The 22612-nt window shown below is 37.5% G+C and overlaps 1 protein-coding gene across 2 annotated transcripts in view; it reads right to left on the bottom strand.

The window, feature by feature from the left end:
* Nucleotides 1-11311: 11311 nt before the first annotated feature.
* AOX1 (aldehyde oxidase 1) overlaps nucleotides 11312-22612 on the bottom strand; it is a 45794-nt gene continuing 34493 nt past the window's right edge. Inside the window, exons 32-37 of one of the 2 annotated variants that reach the window (XM_048952973.1) lie at nucleotides 22442-22507; nucleotides 21676-21864; nucleotides 19782-19956; nucleotides 14665-14727; nucleotides 12871-12928; nucleotides 11312-11362 (exon numbers count right to left, since the gene is read on the bottom strand). In XM_048952973.1, coding sequence (XP_048808930.1) covers nucleotides 14693-14727; nucleotides 19782-19956; nucleotides 21676-21864; nucleotides 22442-22507 — 465 coding nt within the window. In that variant the 3' untranslated portion in view covers nucleotides 11312-11362; nucleotides 12871-12928; nucleotides 14665-14692. Of the gene's footprint in view, nucleotides 11363-12870; nucleotides 12929-14664; nucleotides 14728-18768; nucleotides 19957-21675; nucleotides 21865-22441; nucleotides 22508-22612 lie in introns of those variants that run through there. The other variant, XM_048952974.1, reaches the window with a different exon arrangement.

A 22612-nucleotide genomic window follows, 5' to 3' on the forward strand; every position in this document is an offset into this window, starting at 1 on the left:
AGCAGTAGGAATCAGAACTGATTCCTCGAGCGGATGACATGAAGTGATAGGGAACAGCTGGGAAAAGTCCACAGGAGAGCAGAAAAAAAAATCACAGAGGTCATAAACTTTATGTATAGAGAGATTGACAGAACTGAGGAGGCTCAGCCACAAGAAGTGCAGGAAAACATCTTGAAGTCTGTAGAAGAATGCTGCAAAGAGGTAGAGAATAGTCAGTGTTGTATACTCACAGAAATAAGAACAGTGTAGTAGTGCTTAAGTTACAGCAAATCAGGAAGGCATAAGAATACCCTTGCATTCAAAGGAGTGGTAAAGCACAGGAAAAATCGCTAACAGGGCTTAGTTAATCTTCATTTCATCTTGATTATTGGTGAAGGGGGAAAAAAATTAACAACCGTGTTGTTCTCATTAAATTCTGGAGACATAGCAAAAATCTGAGTTCAAGCACCAGCTGGTGATAGATTCTGAACAGCACAACTCCCCTCCCTCTCCTGATGCACCGCACACACAAACTACCTTCTATGATTTTATCAGCAGACTTAAATCCTGTCTCAATGTCTCCTTTTTCTAGTTTCCTTTCTTTAGTAATGTACGAATTATGCTTTATTGCATCCTGCAGCAAGAAAAAAAGAACATGTTAATTATAATTCAATCAGATTACTTTTATATGGTAAAATCTTCAATTATCAATACAATCCTTTATTCAGATTGACAGATGGTTGCAGCTGAGTATTAGAAAGAGCAGGACAACTGTTTCCATTCCACCAGTAGAGAGCTTCTGTTTTTATTTTTCACAGTTCATACCATTCTGTCCTTCCCCTATATTAGAAATACCTAATGACTGTTAATGGCACTCAGAGTCATTGAAAATATTTCAAAGTCAGATTCCTTTCTACTGAAGATGAGCCAGTCCTGATTTTCAGAACATGGGTGTAGGATGTGTGACTCCAGAACTTCTGCAAAGCAAGCTCTCTAATTTAATTCTATACTGGCCTACTCCTGCCAGAAATATGGCTCCCACAAGCAAAGAGATTTTCCCTTAACATTTTCTGAATATTTTAAAAACTATTTTGAACAAGTCCAAAGCCTGACAAAGACCTGCACAAGGAGGTGAATAGTGAACAAGGTGACTTCAGCGTTCTGTCAGACAAGGAAGAGGAGATGCATTGTTACCTTAATGGTGAGGACTGGCTGCAGATCTTCATACACTATCTTCACCTTTTTAGCTCCACACTTCGCCTGGGTCAATGTCTCTGCAACCACAGCACAGATTATCTGTCCAACACAAATGACCTGCAACGCACCATCATACATTACCCAATGGAAAAACACAGGAACAGTTACAGCTCTCTACAAAGAGTGTTCTGTGGGAAGAGGTTATGCACCAGTGCCATTATTTAAGTTCTGTTCCTCTAATAATGCTATTCCACTGCAGACTTAACTTCATTAGATGAGAAATACTATTGGCATCCTTCATCATCCACAACACCTGCTGCTGTCAGTGATCACGGACATTTTCCCTATGGCCATCCTGAAGTGGCCAGATACTGTATCAAGTAAAACCTGATATAGGGCAGACTGCTTTCCTTCTCAGAGAGGAAGGAAATCCAGATAAAAAGGAAAGAGAGGGATAACACACTAGGAATTACACCTGTCCCACTGCAAATGCCAGCCTGCACTATCATTTGTGATGGAGACAGCTCGGGACCTTGGACATTCTATATAGTCACATTGGCTGTGCATATACTCCATGTTTCAGCATACGAAAAACTGCCCTTATTTTTTATTTTTCATATGACTGAAGCAAAACATGCAGGCACTCCTCTAAGAGCAAGAAATACCTTGTCTTTTGCAAATGCTTCCTCTTCATCATTGCCATTTTTCCCTGGAACATCTTTTGCTGTAACCACATTAATCACTCCTGGCACCTGAAGGGCTTCTGAAATGTCAATTGATCTGGAAAGCAGAGCATGCACATAAATGAGTACAGTACATAGTACAAATATTTTTAGTGTAAACTAATTCCATTATTTTCAGGACAGAAATCTATGCCATAGGTCTCATACTCTTACATATGAGATTATCTTTAGACAGAGAAGAAACTGGAAGTGTTGATTCACATATTGAGAAAAACAAGACAAAGCATGAGCAGCTGTGCATGCAGTACAAAAACACCTCTTTAAATTTTAGTTCCAGTACATTCAAAATCTAAACAACTGTACTTCCTACATTTTCTGTACTAAAAGGGATGAATGCATTAGCATGAACTCTTCTGCCCTTATCTGACAATACTTGAAGCATATAGTAAGGACATCCTTACTTATGCGTAATTGCATACCTCATTATATAGACAAATCATACGATGGGAAGAGAGAATGTGCTTAACATACTTACATGGATATACTTTTCCTCTTACTTAAACTTTGCACAGGCTTATCTTTCTTATATGGATATACTTTCCTTCTTACTTACTTAATCTTTGCATGGGCTTTAATGCTAGTGACCACAGCCAATGAAAGTTCTCCATCCACTGGACGAATGTCATCAATGTAAACCGCTTCACCAGTGGTGTGCTTAATTCCAGACTGGTGCATGATGAGACATCCCACGGGGTCTTGTGGAGACTGTCCTGGGTCAACATCCTGCAAACAGGAACGTGTCTTCAAGTCAGAACAGTAATTATAGAAAGCCTTAATCACACATTTTATCTGAGATCATTGTCTGATGATAAAATCCACACAGACACGATTTAGATTTTATGAAAATATTCTTGGGAAGTATTGTGAAGGGCTAATTTGTGCTCTATTACCACCATGATGGCCGGATTGAGGTTGGAGAAATATATTGCACTAGATACCAATCACAACTCCAGTAAACATCAGCCTTCTGCAGAAAGACTGCAACAATTAAACAAGCAAAAAGCTAAATCCTAAACAAGACACAATGACTTCTTCATACTGAGGATGCATGGCTGAAAAGATCCAAAACTTTCTGGACCTTATCTAGCCCATTTGCTGGGTCCACACTCTTTCTGACAGCTTCATTTGCAAGTCACACTTGCAGACTTCAGATTATGTTTCATGTTGTTTACTTTGGAGAAAACACATCTGAAATTAGGGATTTACACACACACACACACACACATATATATATAATCAGAGATTATTCTAAATCCTTCTTGCTCATCTTCGTATAGAGATAGGTAAATTTGTATTCTGCTGAGTGCTAATCAGACCAAGAAAAATGGTTTCATTCATGTTTCTGCTAATTAAATCCCCATCAAATCCTTCCAACACTGTAAAGAGCCTGGAGTTGAGCACACTTCAGACACACCTAATGAAAGTACATCTTTGGTGCTCTCAGTTGTTGAGTTTCTGATAAGTTACAGCTATGGTCAGGGACAGTGAAAAACTTCCAACATTTGTGTTTTGTTTGCTTTTACTTAGAAAAGGATTCTTCTCCTTAAAAAAGTCAGTGTCTGAAGAGAACAAAACCAAAAGAACAGTCTGAAGTTAAGACCTTTTCTGGCAAACTGACACTAAGCAGCTAAAGCTTGATTTTAAAAATTTCTCAGTTCTGCAACATAGCAAAGATATGGGTGAAAATTCTTGATTTTTTTTTTCCAATTTCCAATTAAATTTATATTTTCTGAACAAAGTTTTTATTCTATAGCTGCCTCTTCCCCTGATATTGCAGTTTTGCAAATAAACATCTTAGGCTTGAACAATCAGAGAGATACTGCAGCAGGTGATTCCATTTATTTTTACTGAAATCCACTGAACAATGTAAATTCTCTGCTGAGCTCACACAGAGCTGAAAGCTTTGCCCCTGTTCCAGCTGTCAGGATATCCTGATGCTGCACAACACCTTGAGAACCAGGATTACATCTGTGCCCTGATAGACTACAAAATCTGTAAAACAAAAAGTTTACCACAGGGTCAGCTGTTCCAGCAGCTTCATAGTACAATTAACAGAGACTTAGGAATAAAAACTGAGAAGGGCACAATATTCATTAAGACAGAGTTTGTGGCAATCCCAGCTGCAAACAAACCTCACCTGATGGACTTGGACACCCTGGGGAACACCACTTTGCAGCATTCCCAAAGCACTCATCTTATCCTGTGAGAGTTCAGCATACCTGAAGGGATACTGAAAGGAAGATGATGTCAGAGTAGTATTGTCAGATCCTTATTTAAAAAAAACAAAACAAAACAAAACGGTTTTCCCCTAATATATTTTGAAATAGATCATAACACTTTTACTCTCCCCTCTCCTATCCCCAAATATTTAGAAAACCAGAAATGTCTTGCAGCCTGTCTTGCTGATGCAGATATGCAGTTCTTGTCCAGTCCTTACCATCTGATGTAAGCCACGTAACACTTCCAGGTAAAATCTGAATAAGAAGCTGACAAGCAGAGTTCTTCTATACTCTACTTTTCCACCTGAAGCTGATGGAGGAAGAGAAAGTTCCTCCAGCACCAGTTTGCAAGCTTCACTCAGCATCTGATCATTCCACTGTCTGGTAGAAGAATAGGTTAGCATACACTTTATTAAGACAGCTGAAACTATTGCGAAGTATGTGGGAAGTATTAATCAAACAGCATAAGTTATATATCAAATAATAGCATACTAAGGAAGACTACTAAAAGAGACTGTGAGAATCTGATGATAGCAGAATCCAACAGGCCCCATGCATCACACCATACTTCCTGCTTTTTCCTTAAATGCATTAGGACATCCACTACCTTCCAATGAGCTTCTCACAAGACTTTCTTGCACTGAGTGTGGTTGAGCCAATGCCTCCACATAAAATACTCAGATCTACAATTGTGTCTGTGCCTGGTCTGAAGAAGACTCGCAATCCAGCATTCACTATGGAAAAAGCATTTTTCTGACGGTCAGCTTGTCTGAAGGCTGAAATAAACTCATCCTAATGGAATAAAAGACAATAGAAATGCCATAAATGGTAGAAATTGGTCTTGTTAAAATAAACCAAATCTACAACTCCCTGTAGTTTGATTATCGTTGTCCAAAGAAAATATTACTTTCAACAAATGTCTGCTGGAATTACTGTTTCAGTTAATTTTTAAATTCTTCTTGAAGTACTAAGCTAATCGTAGGCAGACATACTAAGAGGGTACAGTATTTGACACTGTCTGCAAGTAAGAAAACATGCTAAAAGTTTTTCAGAGTACAGGAAAAGCCATCCTGGTATAAGCCACTTCATGTATGGATGGTGTGTTCTTTAAATCAAATCTCAGCTTACAAAATAGTGGTTTCTCTTCCAGAACATGGAAATCCTACTGTGCCAAATAACCTGATCTTGCAAAGATTTTACACTCAGAGATTCTATGTGTTATTCTAGCTACCACAGTGGCATTTACAGAGGGAGGCACTCAAAATAACAGCACTTTCAGTTGTCAGAAATCTCCTTTAGTTCTGGAGATGATTAAAAGTATTTTTAAAAAACACATAATAGCAGCTTCTTTCATGATCAGGCATAGAACTGATCCCTTTGTAAAGAAAACGTAAAGTGCCCTTTTTCTCTAGCCCCAGAAAAAACCTTCAAGTTCAAAGCCACTGAGCCTGCTAGAGGTTAGCAGGTTAGTTTCTCTCACCGTGTCTGATTGTAAAAGACAGGATTGTATGATCAACAGTGAGTTTTATCAGAGATGGGAAAACTCCTTACCAGGATCTAAATTCACTCACTTAAGCATAATTCAAATCAAGCTACACAAAATCAAAACTAGGAACTGCCGGGAACAAGAGTGAGAACTGTCAGACAGATTCCTTCAGCCTTTGTTCTCTCACTTTCTGTTGACAGGTTTTGCAAAAAAAAGTTTCCATATGCATTTTTGTTATCTCAGCAGAATCAGTGGAGGAGACATTTCAGCATTAAAACAAATGTCAGAAGCAGACACCCCACAGAAATGGGGTTAATTTTGTGTGCTGAAGCTGCTGCATATCACATGTTGTCCATGTGACTGCTGACAGATAGTTTTCCACGTCTTTGAAGTGAGCTTTTGAGTACACCAGTAGTGCTACTGTCAGGAATATGCTGCACAGCTGCTTTATTTCTCATATAATGATGCAGATGGGATTTCCCTCCTTTACTCTGTGGAGGGAACTAAACCCTTCCATTTTTTCCTCCAGCCTGTTTGTCCCTCTAATTACTACTGAGGCTCAAAGTTTCTGTGCAGTACAAACACTGTTGCACTGTTGCTGCTCACAGATTATCCTACTGCAGTTTTCTGCTTGTGGAATTTTTTTTTTTTTTTTTTTTTTTTTCCATAGCTGGCAGCCTCTAAAGGGCTGGAGAACTTTTCCAACATGAGGCCACATGTGTTCACTATGTGGTGTTGCAATGGGCAGCTACTCTGATGTCAGGGCTGGCAGCTACTCCTGTGGTTACTTTGTCGTTAACTTCAATCACAGAATATATGCTTTGAGTTCTGTCTCCTGCTTGTCTCATACTTCTCCTCACATCCACTAGAGGGAAATCTAAGAACACAGTAACATTGACATCATTTCCTCCTCCACTAACTTCCAAAAGCCACGCGCTGACACCATTGCTCACAGCAGTTTGGGTTTTATTATTAAGATTCTGCTTTAATTAATGGCTGCACTGAATGCTTCTATCATCCATTATTTAGACTGAAATATACAATGATTCTGGTCTTTTATCTGCTTCTATTTACCCATAAGTCAAAGAGACATCACAAAACAGCAATTCGGAGAGAACATCAATGATTTTACCTTTGTAGAATATGGGATAAGAACAGAAACAACAACCTCCTTGGGCTCTATGTCTGCATGTTTACGGCCAGCAAGAAACTGGTCATTTAAAAAAATCTGTTGCTTGCCACCTGTCACAGAAAAATTCATTGAATGTGCATTAAGAACAAAACATCCAAATTTTACTTAATCTGTGCAAAAGCATACACTTGGCCAGATCATCTATATAGGTTGAACTATTTTCATTTGGAGTGAAAATAATTATGCAAACATGCAGCTGTGAAAATGAAATGACAATGCTCAAAGAAGTGCTGACATTTTCAGTGAGCATTGTTTTCAGCAGAAAATAATAGCTCCAAAGTTCTGCAATAGCCTTAAAGCATACAGCTACCTTCACTCAGGAACTGGCCTTAGACTTTCGAAGTCCTTCAAGTGGAAAGTTTAATCTTTATCATATAGGTTAAGTGCATTTTTTTTCCCTATGTGAATGCTATAGTCCACCATCAAAAATACCAAGTTTTTTTCTGGAAAATTTTCTGGAAAATTGAACTCCTAGAAAAGCTAATAACAATGATAATAATCAGAAAATCAGCAATTTGGGTTTAAGTACAGCTATTCTCTTTCTGCTCTCTTTCAAAAACTCTTAGACCATTAAATAATTAAAGCACTGCAATGAGAATGAGCTCTGCACATGTTTAGCACAGAGTTATAAATAACTGCCAAGATTTTCCAAAGAACCTACAGATTTTATATGACAAGGATGGAATTTGCTCAGGCTTGATTACTGTGTTATTCAAACATTTACACACACACACACACACACACACACACACAGGTACCAGTGATTTCAACAGAAGTTTGAAGGTGCTAAGACATGATGAGAATGAACCATTTTTTCTTAAAATAAGAAAGACACGAGCAACAAAAGCAAACACCCGTCTGATAAATGGAGCAGCGCATCCAGAGACCTGCCATACCTGACTGTTTTTCTTTCATGAAATCAACAGATGTTTCCTTTTGTCGTGTGAAACCCACAGACAGTGTCTTCTACTGGTAGACATTTGTTGATAGTTATAACGAGAGGCAAAAGCCAGGACAATGTTGTCTTCCATTCAGCAAAAGTACCAATCTAATTCATTAGGGGGATGTGCAGTAATGTTTCATTTGAAAATGAATGACCTATAGTTACATTCTCTCTTACACTGTTCTGTCCATCCGGCAAAGATATTTGGGAGGAAGTTCAAAGCTTACCATCTGATGCCAAGTTGAGAACAGATTTGCCAGCAGATAAGATTGGGTTCAAGTCCCAGGCTGATCCCCTGCTTACAATGTGTCCTCCTAAAGACTTGAACAAAAAATTAGGTTATTTTTAGGCTTAAACAATTAGGTTATTTTTAGGCTTGTTCTTTCATGTGTAACAGGGATCTGCATCATAAACACATTTAATTCATTTAACAGGCCTGTTGTTTTATTTTATTTAATCTTAACTGGTAATTTTCAAGGTGATTTAATTTATTGTTCCCTTTGAAAGTTCTGTCTCATCATCATGAGAAAGACCAAGTTTACTTTTTTGCCCAATAAATTAAGCGATGGCCAATTTTCTTAATTAAAGGCATAAATGCAAGGTACTAAGCTAAAGGAATTCCCTAATTAGGGAAAATATCAGAGATGCCTCACATATAAACAGCTATGTGTGCACAGTCAAACCAAAGTATGATTCGCTGCAAGGAGTGTAGTACCTTCCCAAATAATCTCACTTTTCTTCTCTGCTCAGTCTCTTTCTGTTTTCTGCTCAGACAGCAGGGAAAACAAGAGAGTATTGTTTACAGCTCTCAAGATATTTGACCCTGCTGACAAATTCCCATTTATTCCATATTACTTCATACAACTTTTGTGATGGTATTAAATACTTAGCTTTATGAAGCTTATCATAGATTCATCCAGTTTTTCTCCATGTATTTGTAAGTGACATTCATACAGATATGTCACAGAATAGCAGAATGACCAGGGTTGGAAGGGACCTCAAAGATCATTAATCTCCAACTCCCCTGCCACATTCAGGGCCACCAACGTCCACATTCAATACTAGACCAGGCTGCCCAGGGCCCCATCCAATCTGGCCTTGAACACTTCTAGGGATGGGGCATCCACAACCTCTCTGGGCAGCCTGTTCCAGCACCTCACCACTCTCATAGTAAAGAACTTCCCCCTGACAGCCAACCTAAATCTCCCCTCCCTCAACTTAAAATCATTTCCCCTTGTCCTGCAGTTAGCAACCTTTTCAAAGAGTTGATTTCCATCCTATTTGTAGGCTCCCTTTAGGTACTGAAAGGTTGCAATAAGGTCGCCCCACAGCCTTCTTTTCTCCAGGCTAACAAGCCCAGCTCCCTCAGCCTGTCCTAATAGGGGAGGTGCTCCAGTCCCCTGATCATCTTCGTAATATGTCTGTATTGTTGACTTATTTCCCATCACAGCTGAATACATACCGCCATGCTCCTGATCTGTTCTCCAGCTAGAGTTCTCAGTTGCTGCAAGAGAGCTTGGTAGATTTTTGTTTTCTCCTCTGGGAGTTTTGGGATAGTCTCCAGGAGAATCTCTCTGAGCTGGGCAAGGCAACAGGCAGCTCCTATTACTATCCCTGTAACCAAATGAGTTTAGATAGTGAAATCATAACTCCACACTAAATGCAATACCTGTAAGGCCTCTAAAGACTTGCTATCGTAGGCAGCTTTTGTCAGCAGTAAAACAGAAATAAGAGTAAGATAAATTTCATATTGTAAGCAACAAGAACTTCAAATACTGTTTGCTTATTCAGAAAATTTTACTACTATACATATATCTGAAAAATATTACATTCAGTATTTGCACACATAAATGCACATCATGTTTTTATGCACTGTATCCCCAAAGACACACATAAACATTAGTTGATTAATCAGGATGAATGATGACAAATTTATTGGAACCCTTCAAGAGTGAGCCCCAAACACTTGATCACATTTCCACTGGTATCAGAGAAGCCACTACCATGTATTTCACTGAACTCTGATGTACACAGAAATCTTCAAGTGTTGTGAAAAACTTTTTATTAATAATGGGGCCACAATCTATGGAAGTGGGCTTAAATGCAGAGTTGTATTTGTAATTCAGTAGTTGCAGGGAACATAAGGAGATAAAGAGGCCATTATTAAACAGATTAATTCCTCTAATTTTAATAGTAAGATTTCCCGTGGAGAAGATTCTGTATTTCATATTTTGCTACAGATGTAATTTCTTCATTCAGCAGCATGATGTGCCTACTGCACTGGACTCTTAACTCAGTTCTTTTCACATCAGTGCATCTATGATTTGTTCTACTAGCTGAGAATCAAGCCCAACCACTCTAAAGAAAATACTCTGCTATTTTGGGTTGCAAATCTATCGTGTTTAAAATCTAATCCTAGCCTAATTCAAGTTCTGCAAACTTTATCAGAATTGGATTAATCCTGTCTTTTATGCTTCCAACCCCTTCCACAGTAGTAACAGCAGCACCATGCAGTGAGCATATGGGGAGCAGGCAGGAATTGGCAGGATGGTGTCTTTGAGGGGTAAAGGAGAACTTTGGTGTTAAACAGCCTTGTCGTATGGGTTATGGAGGAAGAAATAAAGGGTATATACTTCAGCTACTGGGCTATAAAAAGACACTGTGGCACAAGAACACAAAATCCTTCACTTGGACTGTGAGAGCATGCACAGTTCCCACTGGTGGGATTTCTTTCTACACAAAGCAATAAGCTTTCTTAATTAAAAAAGAGAAAGGTTAAGTTAAAAAACAAAAAACCAAAAAAAAAAACCAAAAAAAACCTCAAAACCCAAACATATGCTTTATTAAAACCTGAGGAGAGTAGGATGTGAGAAAGTCAGACACAATATTCATAAATGTAAGTTTCAAGAGCCAGGGAGAAAAAGAAATTAAAACATCTAACTTTGCTGCAGACAAAACCGTACAATTACAATAGAATGTGTTCATTGCTGAAGCCCACAGAGATTTTAGCAATGGTTATGGGAAATATGGGACATTTCTTTGTGTTGTCTAGTAAAGAATCACTAACAATGATACATATTCAAATAAGCACAAAAGAGTCAGGAGAAGCAGGTGATTAGAAGGCTGCAGAAATCTCAGATTATAAAGAACACAATTTTAAAATATCAGTTCTCCAGAAAGCTGGGGTGGAAGTTTTTGTTCGTTTTTTTTCTGCTTTTTGTTGTTGGTGGTGGGTTATTTTTTGTTTTTTGTTTTGTTTGGCTGGTTTTTGTTTTGTTGGATTTTTTTTTTTTTTTTTTTTTTTTTTTTTTAGACAAAGATTTGAGACTCGGGATCTCAGCGTTATTGCATCACAGTGGGACCAACTCTGGAATCTCTTTTGTGGAGAAAGTCTATAGGTAAAGCTTTTACATATGTACCAGAATTACCCAAGATCTGTCTAGATGGAAAGAAACCAAGTATTTCCAAGTGAACATGAGTTTTTTCAAATATCAGTGTGAGCATACCAAATCTTCTTGGCAACTGGGTCATACGTAGATAACATCACAGTGCATGCACCACAGCCTCCTACTCCACAGCCATACTTTGTTCCTGAGAGACGGACTGCAAAAGGAGACTGTTAAAGAAATAAAATATAAGATGAAGTCCTCTTTTCTTTACATTCTGCTGAGTTTCCCTTGTTTTACGTACACGAGCAAAACCGGAGGGATCTTTGAACCAGATAGCTCCAGACACACACAAAAAAGTGTACAAGATAGATGAAAGTAAAACACATAAAGAGATAAGAAGGGTAAGAATGGAGAGAAATGAGGGCAAGGCAAACTTCTAACACAGAAGTTTTCAGTCTTGATAGTCAACACCTGGTGAAGCCCCAAAATACTGAAAATCAGTACCCTGTAATTGGAACATGTTGAAGAAATCCAGCAATAGGTTCTCTGATGAGCCTTATTTGTAACACTTTCTTAAGCTTTATACATAATTATCTGCATCCTCTGTTTCAGATTTCAGTATGTCTCCACTGCTGCTTCATGAAAGGAGTACAGTACCCAAAATGGAGCACAATACCCATGCACAAGACAAAGTTCTGTAAGAATGGACTTTGTCCATTATCTGCAGCATAGAAGTTCCACCTTTTTTTTTTTTTCCATCCAATTCACAGTCTATCCCTCTGTTGTCATGGTGCCATGCAGACCATGGAATCTACTAACTCATTTCATCTTAACTGCTCCATTCATCAGAATCATAGACAGTCGTACTGCTCTTCCCACTGGGTAAGTACATTGTCATCCATTTTGCTTATTGGTACTAGATCATGTTTACAAATTAATTTCATCATGTTTCCAGATGTTCCTGCACTCAGTGCAATTTTTGTACTCCCATGCATTCCTACTAGTAATCATTATGTAATCATACTTGTAATCATTATAGAAATCATACGATGCTTGACTGCTAAAAAGATGCTAATTATTCCACCGAATGCCTGAACAATGCAAGTTAATAAAAAAGCTACAGCTTGTGAAGTATTTTCCACGACTGCCCTTCTCCACTTACTCCTTACCTTAATGTTGTTTTGCTTTCTCAAAAAGGACCTCAAATGCTAACACAGATGCTTAATTTTGCAACATGCATGGCATCTTTTTATTTAGAATAACTGTCACTGAAGTCAATAAGGCCTTGACACCAGTTTAGGAACTTGAAAATTCCCAACTGACAAAAAATAAAGATAAGAAGATAGTAAGAAAATATGCTTATACAGAATTCTTTAAGGGATTGGGGTCTAAATAAATGGTTTACTATAAAAGAAGTTGTGTGTTTATTTCTTTAGTTATAATTTTAATGGCAAATGAACTGAAAGTTTTTCTGTTGTTTGAGAAGCTGTAGAGAAGCATTTGGGTAGGACCTAGAAGAGTTACACTCAGAATTTACGATGTTAAACACACGTAACCAAACAAATAATGCACATAAAGCACTGGATTGCACTGCCAAGAACAAATGCAACATGAGATGTCTTAGTTCTACTTATTGTTCTGTTCCCAAAGTCAAACAAATCCTCAATTATAGTAGTTCACAGAATTGCAGAATTCAAAGGCAGAGCTCAAACAAAAGGATACGTTCCTTTCTTAGATAGTACAGGAGTAATTCTTCAGGATCTGCCTGCCTCTCAATTACCTGCATCATGGGGAAAAAAAAAAAAAAGAGTGATTATGTGTTAGAGTGTGGACATAACCTTCTCACAAGGATTAACTGACACTGAAATGCTGTGATTGTGCATTAAGGAGGTCTGTTTGTTCAGCAACAGGATCCTGACACTTGATCACAATCTGTAGATATATCAACGAATGTGTCAGGTAGTATTGGTGAAATATGTATTTAAAGTATTAGAAATCATGGTTTATTCAGAAAAGTGAGAAGGAAAAGAGGCTAAGTAAACACTGGGTGGAAAAGAATAGACCCCCTCTTTTTACTAGACCCTTTGTTGACTCATAGCAGCATGAATCAGAAATCCCTTAGTTTCAAAGCCATGAATTTGTGTGTATGATACTATACTAACCCAGAAAGCATGAAAACATATTTTAAGACCTATCAATGCAGAATGAAGAGAGATCTCACTTCAGGCTTCTCTCAACAGTTTTCCTATATCAGCAGCATGTCCCAGTTTACCAGCTTCAGCTAGTTCAGGAACACTGTTCAGTAGAATTCAGAAATTACTAAAAGCACTACAGTAACCTCTCACCTTCACCAAAGAAGGGAACAACCAGCATAGGAAAAGGAAATGTTCTGAGCTTCAAAATATTTTCACCTAAGATGAAGGGATGGTAATAACATAGGCTATTTAGGATCATATCTTTTTCAACTGGTTAAATAGCAACAAGTAATATGTGAAACTTCTATAGAAAATATAAAAGAGCACAACAATTCAGTTTTGGTGTTTTTTTCCCCCCAAAAAGAATGCATTTAAGCACAGTTGGCACGTATAAACAGATTTAAAAAAAGACAAAAATTTGAACCACTTTTCCACAATCCACCTGAAACCTTTATTTATTTATTTATTTTTATGCCAGTACTCTTGCTCAATAATATAAAAATATTGACCAAACAAGAGAAAAATCCATGGCAACTTAAAAAACAAAAAAACAAAAAACAAACAAAAAAACAACCCAAAAACAACAACAACAAAACAAACAAAAAACCCACATAGTAGTCAAATTATTTTATTCCAGCTTTTAATATATATTGGGTGATATCTTTTTTAATAGGAACTCACTTTTTATTAAACTGGAAAATCAGAAAAGGTGACAATATATTTGAAAATGAAATGTGAGCTTTTGACATTAAGAACAGGAAAAGCAACCTCTTTCTTTTTGTAAATTTCTGAAATTATATTAGCAAACAGAATATCCTTTATACTAGCGGTGTTCACTCCAATTATCAACATTAGGAGTATGTTACTGTAAGGTTTTAGTAAATAATAAGTAGTTATAATTCTAAAAATTCCAGGTAATGAAGTATAAAGTCGCTAATGCAACAAATAGACTGCCTAATTTTTATGAGTGCACAGAAAATACTGAGCTAATGTAAGCAAAAATAACGGTTACAGAGACGAGATCTTGAAATTTCTCTCAGATTAATTAATGCTCAAGTTTGTTCCCTTACAGTGGCGATTTAAAAATTCTCAGCTTTGAATTGAAACCATAAAGAAATCCAACTACCCAGTTCACAGTAAAGACAGGAAAAGCCCACAAGCTCCTTCAGGAGAAAACAGGATGCTGTAAGGAAGATCAAATCCACAAGCAGCTTACCTATGAATGAAATACTGCTCCAGAATAACAGCTTTGCGGTATAAAATAAACAGTAAATATTGCAGCAATTTTCCAAAGGGAAAAAACCAGCCTTTAAAAACTCACCTTCTTGCCATTCACAAAAAAGACAAGGTCATCTGGTTGTTTGCCATGCTGCTGCATTAATATCTGAAAAATGAAGTTTTATATACTGTGAGAAATTAATGAAATACTACACGCTCCTCACCTAGGTCATATGACTCTGACTCAAGTCAACTAAACTTGCTCTATATCCCACTGAATTTATTTTCAGACTGAGCATCAAATCAAGTAGATAGGGAGGAGTCAGCGTAAGCTATGCACCTTCACAGCAAGTAATGCATTTTAAGGTGCTGGCTCACCAGACTTTCTACTTGCACTCTGCACAATAACTCTTCTCTGATGAGCAATAATTTGAAAAGAGTAAGATCCCCTCTAACTCTAACTTTGCAACCTAAGCGATAAGCTATCTGTTGGAGGGGATTCCTGGGTTTGAACTACAACTCGGAGGCCTCTTTTTAACGCTGTGAATTTTAGATTAGGTAGGAACGCCTAAAGCTAAAACCTGTGCTTCTCATTTAGTATATCACTGATGGGCGTTATAGCTAGTGTCTTCCTATAACCAGGTTTCAACAGTCAGGATTACTACTGCATAAACTTCAAAATTTCCTACTGATTATCTTTATGCCACTCCAACTCAATAGCCTGACTGCTGCAGTTGACATGAGTTGATCACACCCTATATGATATACCACATGTGCTAAGTTCATAGAGAAAGATACTCCAAATCCTGATCTGGTACTCTAGTGTCTTATCTATTTACTCTAGATTCACATGTAGTAAACTGGGTCATTAATCTTAAAATGCTTTATTACAGCTAGCTTTTTTTTTTTTTTTTAATTGAGAATTTATGTGCATGACTTTTTTAAATGTACATGTCACTTTTTTTATATTATACGGCAAAAGCGTCTCTCATTTAGAAACAGTTTTGTATTGTAAGACAAAGCAGTCAGTTCCCCACCTTTTTTCCCACTAGAAGGAAATTATTCTCAGCAGAGCTATGTGCTGATTGTTTTAGCCCCTCAAGTATGTCATGAGAATTATGAACAACGAAAAACTGAAGTCATAAGGTACTGCAGGCAAAAGTCCTATTGAATTCTGCCAAATGCAGCACTACTGTGGTATTCCTCATGCGTTGCACATACCACATGCAGGATTAAAAGACGAGAAATAAGCAGACGTAATACTGGACTTTGGCTATGCAATATCTACATTTCAGAGCAACAGACTCCAAATCAGAATTTAGTACCTATATGTTAGGTGCTTAAGATTCTCCAGCCATAGCTTGGGAGTGAATGAAGATAGATATTTACAGAAATAATTCTCTACCACAAAAACAAGAAAAAAGTTTCTAACAGCCATTTCCAGTTTTTTTTCCGGTGTTTCTGCACAACATATATTAATGTGTCGACAGCCATCCAATGCACCATGCCTTTGGAGACCTAACGCTTTGCTTGTGCAGCTCCTTGAGTCTGCAAATCTTTAATACTAAAAACATAACAACAAGAACACAAAAAATACCCACCTCCTCAACACTTTTCTGTTCAAAAAAAAATTCATTTCACAATTTCCCTCATAGGCATAGTGTCAACAAAAGGATGTTTAATAGCTGATATTTCTAGCTTTCACGCAGTTTTTCAAAATCTTAAAGCTAAAAGATTAATATCTTTCCATTAAAAAAAAAAATCCACAAAACATGTTTAGCATATAGCTGGATTTCACTGAGACAAATAGAAAACGGTGTCACTTGTAAGGAGGCAGGAAGGAATCTTTGCTAATAGTAGCTGAGAAATACTGATAAGCAGATGTGATCTGTACTGCAGATAGCAAAGCATAGGACTAGAACACAATGAATCCCAAGTGTATAAACAGCTCAGCATGGCAGGTGGGGTGACATCATTGCGTGTAAGAGTTGGGCCACAATTTTACAATAATTGACTTGCCTAGAATTTATCAGCATGCATTATGAAAAATAGGTACATAGGAGAGCCACAGACAATGGCTCTTTCCACAATACATTGATTTCATATGCTCCCTATTTCAGCACATCCTGGGATTTACCCTTAGTTTGGAGCTATAACTGACACATGGAGTTGCAAACTGTCACTAACAAGCCCACACAGCAAAAGATCTCTGTAATCAGAAAGACCAGTAATGTCAGCAGCACATACATTCATTTATTTTTTTACTTTTTTTTAACACATATAAGACCCAAAGCAATACAATGAAAATGAAGAAAAAGAAGTTAAAAAACAAGAAGGCTTCAGCTGCCACTTCTAGTGGCACTTTCCCACACTTCTGGTGTCCTTTCAGATGACCTACTATAAGCATTTTGGTCTCCAGTTACAATGCCATATCTTCTAACTGCTCTCCTATTTCTCTGCTGTCTTATCATGCCTAAAGTAGCACTCAATCCCCAGGTTTAAGCAGATTAATTTCACCCACTCAGAGACCACAGAGTCACAAATTGCAATAAATATTTATATTTTAATAGGCAAAACAAAAGAAGTCCAACCAGCTATCTTGGTTTCCCTCACAAATACAATACCAGGTCATAAAAGGAAAGAAGAGAAAATAGTTGGTGGCAAACTAAGAAGTGAAATGAGAGACCACAAACCAATGTGTGAAACAATTAGAGCCACTGATTTTCATCATAAACAGCAGTCAGGAACAGATGATGCAGAGGTTTACAGAAATCACATGTTCAATGTGTGACTGTTCGACTTCATGAAAGAAAATGTTGAGGGACACGGGTTAGTGAGAGCTATTGGTGATGGGTACATGGTTGGACTACGTGATCTTGTGAGTCTTTTCCAACCTTGGTGATTCTATGAATCTAGTACAATTTTCTTCAAGTGCTACTTTCTGAAACATACATGCATACACTGAAAAAGTAATGATTTCTCTGTTATGATGCATCTTACATCAAAGCCCTAAATCCAAATGCCAGAGACTTTTGGATATCTGTGGGCATGTGTGAACACATTCAGAATTGAAATTTCAACTTTACACTTTAATAACAAGAAAGGCTGAAGTTTTCCATGAGCTCAATTCTATGGATTCTAACGTTGAAATCAGAAAACGGTGACTGGAGCTTCCATAATACATTCATTTCAATATATTCTATGCAATTTCTTGAACTTGTCTTATATTACAAATAAATACATTCTTCAAATTTATTATCACCAGAATTCGTTACCATTCTAAACAGTGCTGCTTTATATTTTCCTGTCTCCAGCTGCTACTACTTGTCTGCTGCCTAGGCAGCATCACATGATCAATATTCGCAGATATCTTTTGCTGTTTTTAAATTGTTTTCTGTTTGGGTTTTGTCTTTTTTATCACAGTAATGCTCAAGAGTGAAAGAAAAGCTCTTAACTTACTCTCACGACTCAGTACAGTGCAGAGAATAGGATTAAGCACTGTTTAAGAATCCTTTCCAGAGACAGGTTCATCCAGACCTCTATTTAAAAGTACACTGAACTCCACATGAATTTTCCCACTAAATTCAGAGGCTTTTGAACTGTTCCATGACAAAAAGAAAGCCATAATGGGAAACTACATCTAAGTGACTCTTCCAGCTTTGAAGATAAAATCAATCTCCTATCTGTATAGGTCATACCAATTTGCCTGGCATAGCAAAAGAAAATCATACTACTAGTTCCGTGTATATTCTTAACACAAAGATGTCTGTACCAAGACAAATCTAAAATGACTTTACTACAAATCACTTGCTATCAGAAAGATATTTAATTTAATAAACAAAGTTCCAATTTTTCAACCAAGATGTCTGCAAAGACCTGCACTGCATGACACGTGGAATAAGTATGTTTGGAGATGCATTTCTAATAATTAAACGCTGTAACTCGAGCGGTGTAGTAAGTATACCAGACCAAAAATGAAGACTGACAGAAGAGTAATGTGATTTTTTTAAATGTATATATGCTTCTATTCTGAAAATGAGAAAATACTTTATTTTATGTGAGTTGATTAGTGTGCTTTGGAGCAGGAAATCAATAGTTGTAATTCTGTTCAGGTCTGATGCACTCTGGCCCAAGGAGTGGAGAAAGCAGATTCATCATTTGTCATCTAAGAAAACAAACAAGATATGAAAAGAATTACATGTTAATATTATTTGACTGACAAACTCTGAATATTGTCCTTATCAGGTGCCTTTAAGTTGCCCAGCAGGGTGTTCCACAGGAGATACCTAGAGATGATGTCTAGAAGGAAGGTAAAACTGAGCTCAGGATGAAACAGGGACTTAGAAGCATAGTTTCTGCATTTGTGGACCTCACCTCCTTCAAATTCTTGTAATGATAGTAAGTCCATATACCTACTGATTTTGGGGTCAGTGACATCTACCACAACCAAAGAAAAGTAATTTGTAAGCGAGAGCTCAGAAGTTTCTGTGCCAAAGCCGCAAAGGTTTGGGGCACAGCCTGGATGTGCCAAAGCATAGACTGGCCAGAACTTTGCTTCACAGATTTTATAGACTAAATCTATATCTAAGTAGAAAAAGAATAGCAGTGGGCCATAGCAGTGGGAATAAGATAACAGTGAACAGCTGCAGAAAACAGTGAATCTGAAGGGTTAGAATTATTGGAAGTGTATCACTTCATTTGTTTTTCTTCTGTATTCTTTTGTTAGCTCTCTTTTCTCCAACAGAGCTCTGGACATAGCAAGGAGTACCACAAAGAAGTAACAGTGCCAGAGTGAAGTTGGTGGGAAACTTCGAAGGAGGATGGAACCGCTCAGAGACTGATCTACTATTTAGCACACACTGGTAATACATGTTATTTAAGGAATGGCTATGGAATTTGCCATGCAGAAGAGAAGAGGAGGCTTCAGGAAGAGAAGGGGGAAAAAAAAAAATGTTTTAAAGGGAAAGAAAGATTATTCAAAATCAGATAATTCCAGAACAATGCTTGAAATGAATTTTCTGGAATAACTTAGTTGTGTGGGACCTGTTACCAGATATTTCAGCTTTGAAGGAGCCTTCAGTAGAAAGGGCTCTATGGTATTGCTCTATATAACGCATTCCCAGCCGGAACATCATTAGGCACCTCACCACTCAGGGATGCCAAAAGCTTATTTTGTTACATTTACTCAGACATAATTAAACAGATCACCCCCCCACCTACCTATTACCATCTTTGTAAAGTCATCTGTGCAGGCTGCTCGTATTTGTTCAGCAGTCAGAGGGCTGTTCAGGGCGAAGGTCTTTTTTAGTCCTCTTTCATTCCTCACACGAGTTATTGCATCCCTCAATGCGAAGAACACAGAGCATCCCAAGAAAAGTCCTGCCTCACCTGTCCCCTGGGAAAAAAAAGGTTGAGCAAATGAGAAATACATGTCACAGCAATATCAATTGAAAAGCTCAGATGATAGCGACTCAACGCACTTCATTCTTTAGTATGCTTTTCTTCAATTTAGTATAAGCAGACTTAGGTGATGTCAAGTCTGCTGCTGCTGGATGCTTCCAGGGACCTAAAAAGGTTGGCTTGAATGGAAATTTATAATAAGTGACAGATTAAATTAAAGCACTCTCAATCCAGTAGCAGGAACAGATTAGAAAAAAGTCAGAACTCACACTAATTCACCATAGACAAGGAAACACCTTAGTGGTCTTTACATTCTCTTACTGATTCAGACATGAGTCACATTTGTTCCTTATCGCAAAAGTAGGTAAAATCTATGTTTCCTCTGGATACTTTCTTCTGAAATACTGAATATCTTAACCTGAGTTTGACTGAGATATTGCAATTGCAATCTGCTTGCTACGATTTGAGAAACAAACGTCTTCCCCAAACACGCTGCATGAAGACAGAATCACACTTCCTTAAGACAGTGAATTCTTAGGGTAATTATAGATGTTCACAGGAAAGGGTAAAAACTGTTTGAAGAGGGATACTAGCATCAGTTTTATAGAATCAACTATGTAACTACATAACGTAGACAATATTAAAAAAATAAATCTAATTATGTGTCACAAAGACAGCTTTAAATAATTTTAAAGGACTTATTCGTTCTTTAATAAATTTTACTTTAAAAACATGTTTCCTACTCCTGTCATGCTATTCTACTGAATTCTAAAAGCATAACTAATATCTGAAACAGCTGAAATTTTGCACAATTGCCTTCATCTTGATATGCTGTTACTACTTGCAACTGACAAGAATATTTACCGGTGTAAATTGAAGCAATGATTCTACCAGTTGAATAGTTCAGCTTATCTCATAAGTACACATACACATTCCTATTTCTCATTGCTTAACACAATGCACATACTCTCATAGTCATTATCATTCTCTATTAATTTCTTGATTATTTTCATTCTAACCCATCAGTCTATCACTGATGTAAAAATTTTAAATTTACGTTGCAACTTCTGTGAATAGCTTGTTAACAAAACCCTATAATTACTACTTGTAAGCCATGAGAGCTATGCTGAGAAAAGTTCTGGCTGCGACTTGCCAACCAATTCCAAATCCAATAAACAATCCACCCTTCAAATCAGTATCTCTCCAATTTACAGATAAGGGCATCATAGGGGAACCATGTCAAACCTTGCAGAAATCCAGGTAGATGGCATCAGTTGCCTTCCCTTTGTCCACCAACGCCATCACTCCATCATAGAAGATCACTACATAGGTCAAGAATGACCTTCTGTTGGTAATCTTGCCTGTCTCAGATTACCTGACTTGTACCTCATGTGCTTCAACATGTCTTCCAGGAGGATCTGTTGCATGATCTTCCCAGGAACTGAGGTGAGACTCACCAGCCTGTAGTTCCCTGAGTTCTCCTTCCTCCCTTTCTTATAAATGGGAGTGATTGTTTCCTGTTTTCTAGTCATCGGTGACTTCACCTAACAGCTGTGAATTTTCAAGTATGATGGAGAAAGACTTGGCAATCATATGAGCCAGCTCTCTTAGGATCCTGGAACACACGTCATCCAACCTCATATCTTGCATATATAGACATACTTTTCTGTATTTATTTCTCTGATTGTCCTGAGATCTAAGATGATTTGCTTACCTTGGATGAATAGATGGCATACGGATTTTGGGAAGATGACAGCAGGGAAACATTAAACTGTTCTGGAATATCACAAACAGCAGGGATCTTATACTGATCTGGACCCCGAGTACGCAGGACTCCTTCTGGAGAGTACTTCAATTCTTCCATTGTGTAAAGTCCAATGCCTTGAACAAAGGCACCTTCAATCTTAAAATAAGAAAAGACATAATATTTGTGTACTCATGTTTGTTAAGATGGGTAAAACTGTAGCAAGAACTGATTTGTATCACTGGCTCTTAGAAGATCAATTTATTTCCTGTTTGCCTAAGGGGATTTTTCAACATTTTGTGGCTATCATGATGGGAAAAGCTTTCATACTCTTCTCTCACATCAGAGACAAGTGCATTTATGATGAATGATGAAGTCTGTGGACCAGCCTGCAATGAAGAAAGGTGTTTCTCTGTTACCAGGTAGGAAGGCAGATTAAGAGAAGATTAAGATTCAGATTAAGAACATGAGAAATCAGAGAATGCAGGTCACAAACAAGATTTAAGTCTGGCAGACAGTGAGCAAATATACATGAAGGAAGTTCTACAGGTTGACATTAGAGATCATGGGTAAAATCCAGGCCTCACTGACACAAATGGGAAAAGACTGCAAGCAAAGAACTTAGTAATATCATATATGACATATTAATGTTTTCTAAATTAATAGAGAAATATTCATTTCAGATAAGACTATCAGCTTAACAGAAATCAGACAGCAGGAAATTCTTGGAACATACCTGTCCTATATCCACAGCTGGATTTATGCTGCATCCAATGTCCATAACTATGTCTGTTCTGAGGTTCTGTTAATAAAATTCAGTGTCATATCACTGATAGAGACGGATAGGGTAGAGGCATAAGAACACAATATGGGTCAGAGTTGGTATTCAGTGGAATAATATATGCTA

This window comes from Lagopus muta, chromosome 8, assembly GCF_023343835.1.
Source record: "Lagopus muta isolate bLagMut1 chromosome 8, bLagMut1 primary, whole genome shotgun sequence".
NCBI lineage: Eukaryota > Metazoa > Chordata > Aves > Galliformes > Phasianidae > Lagopus > Lagopus muta.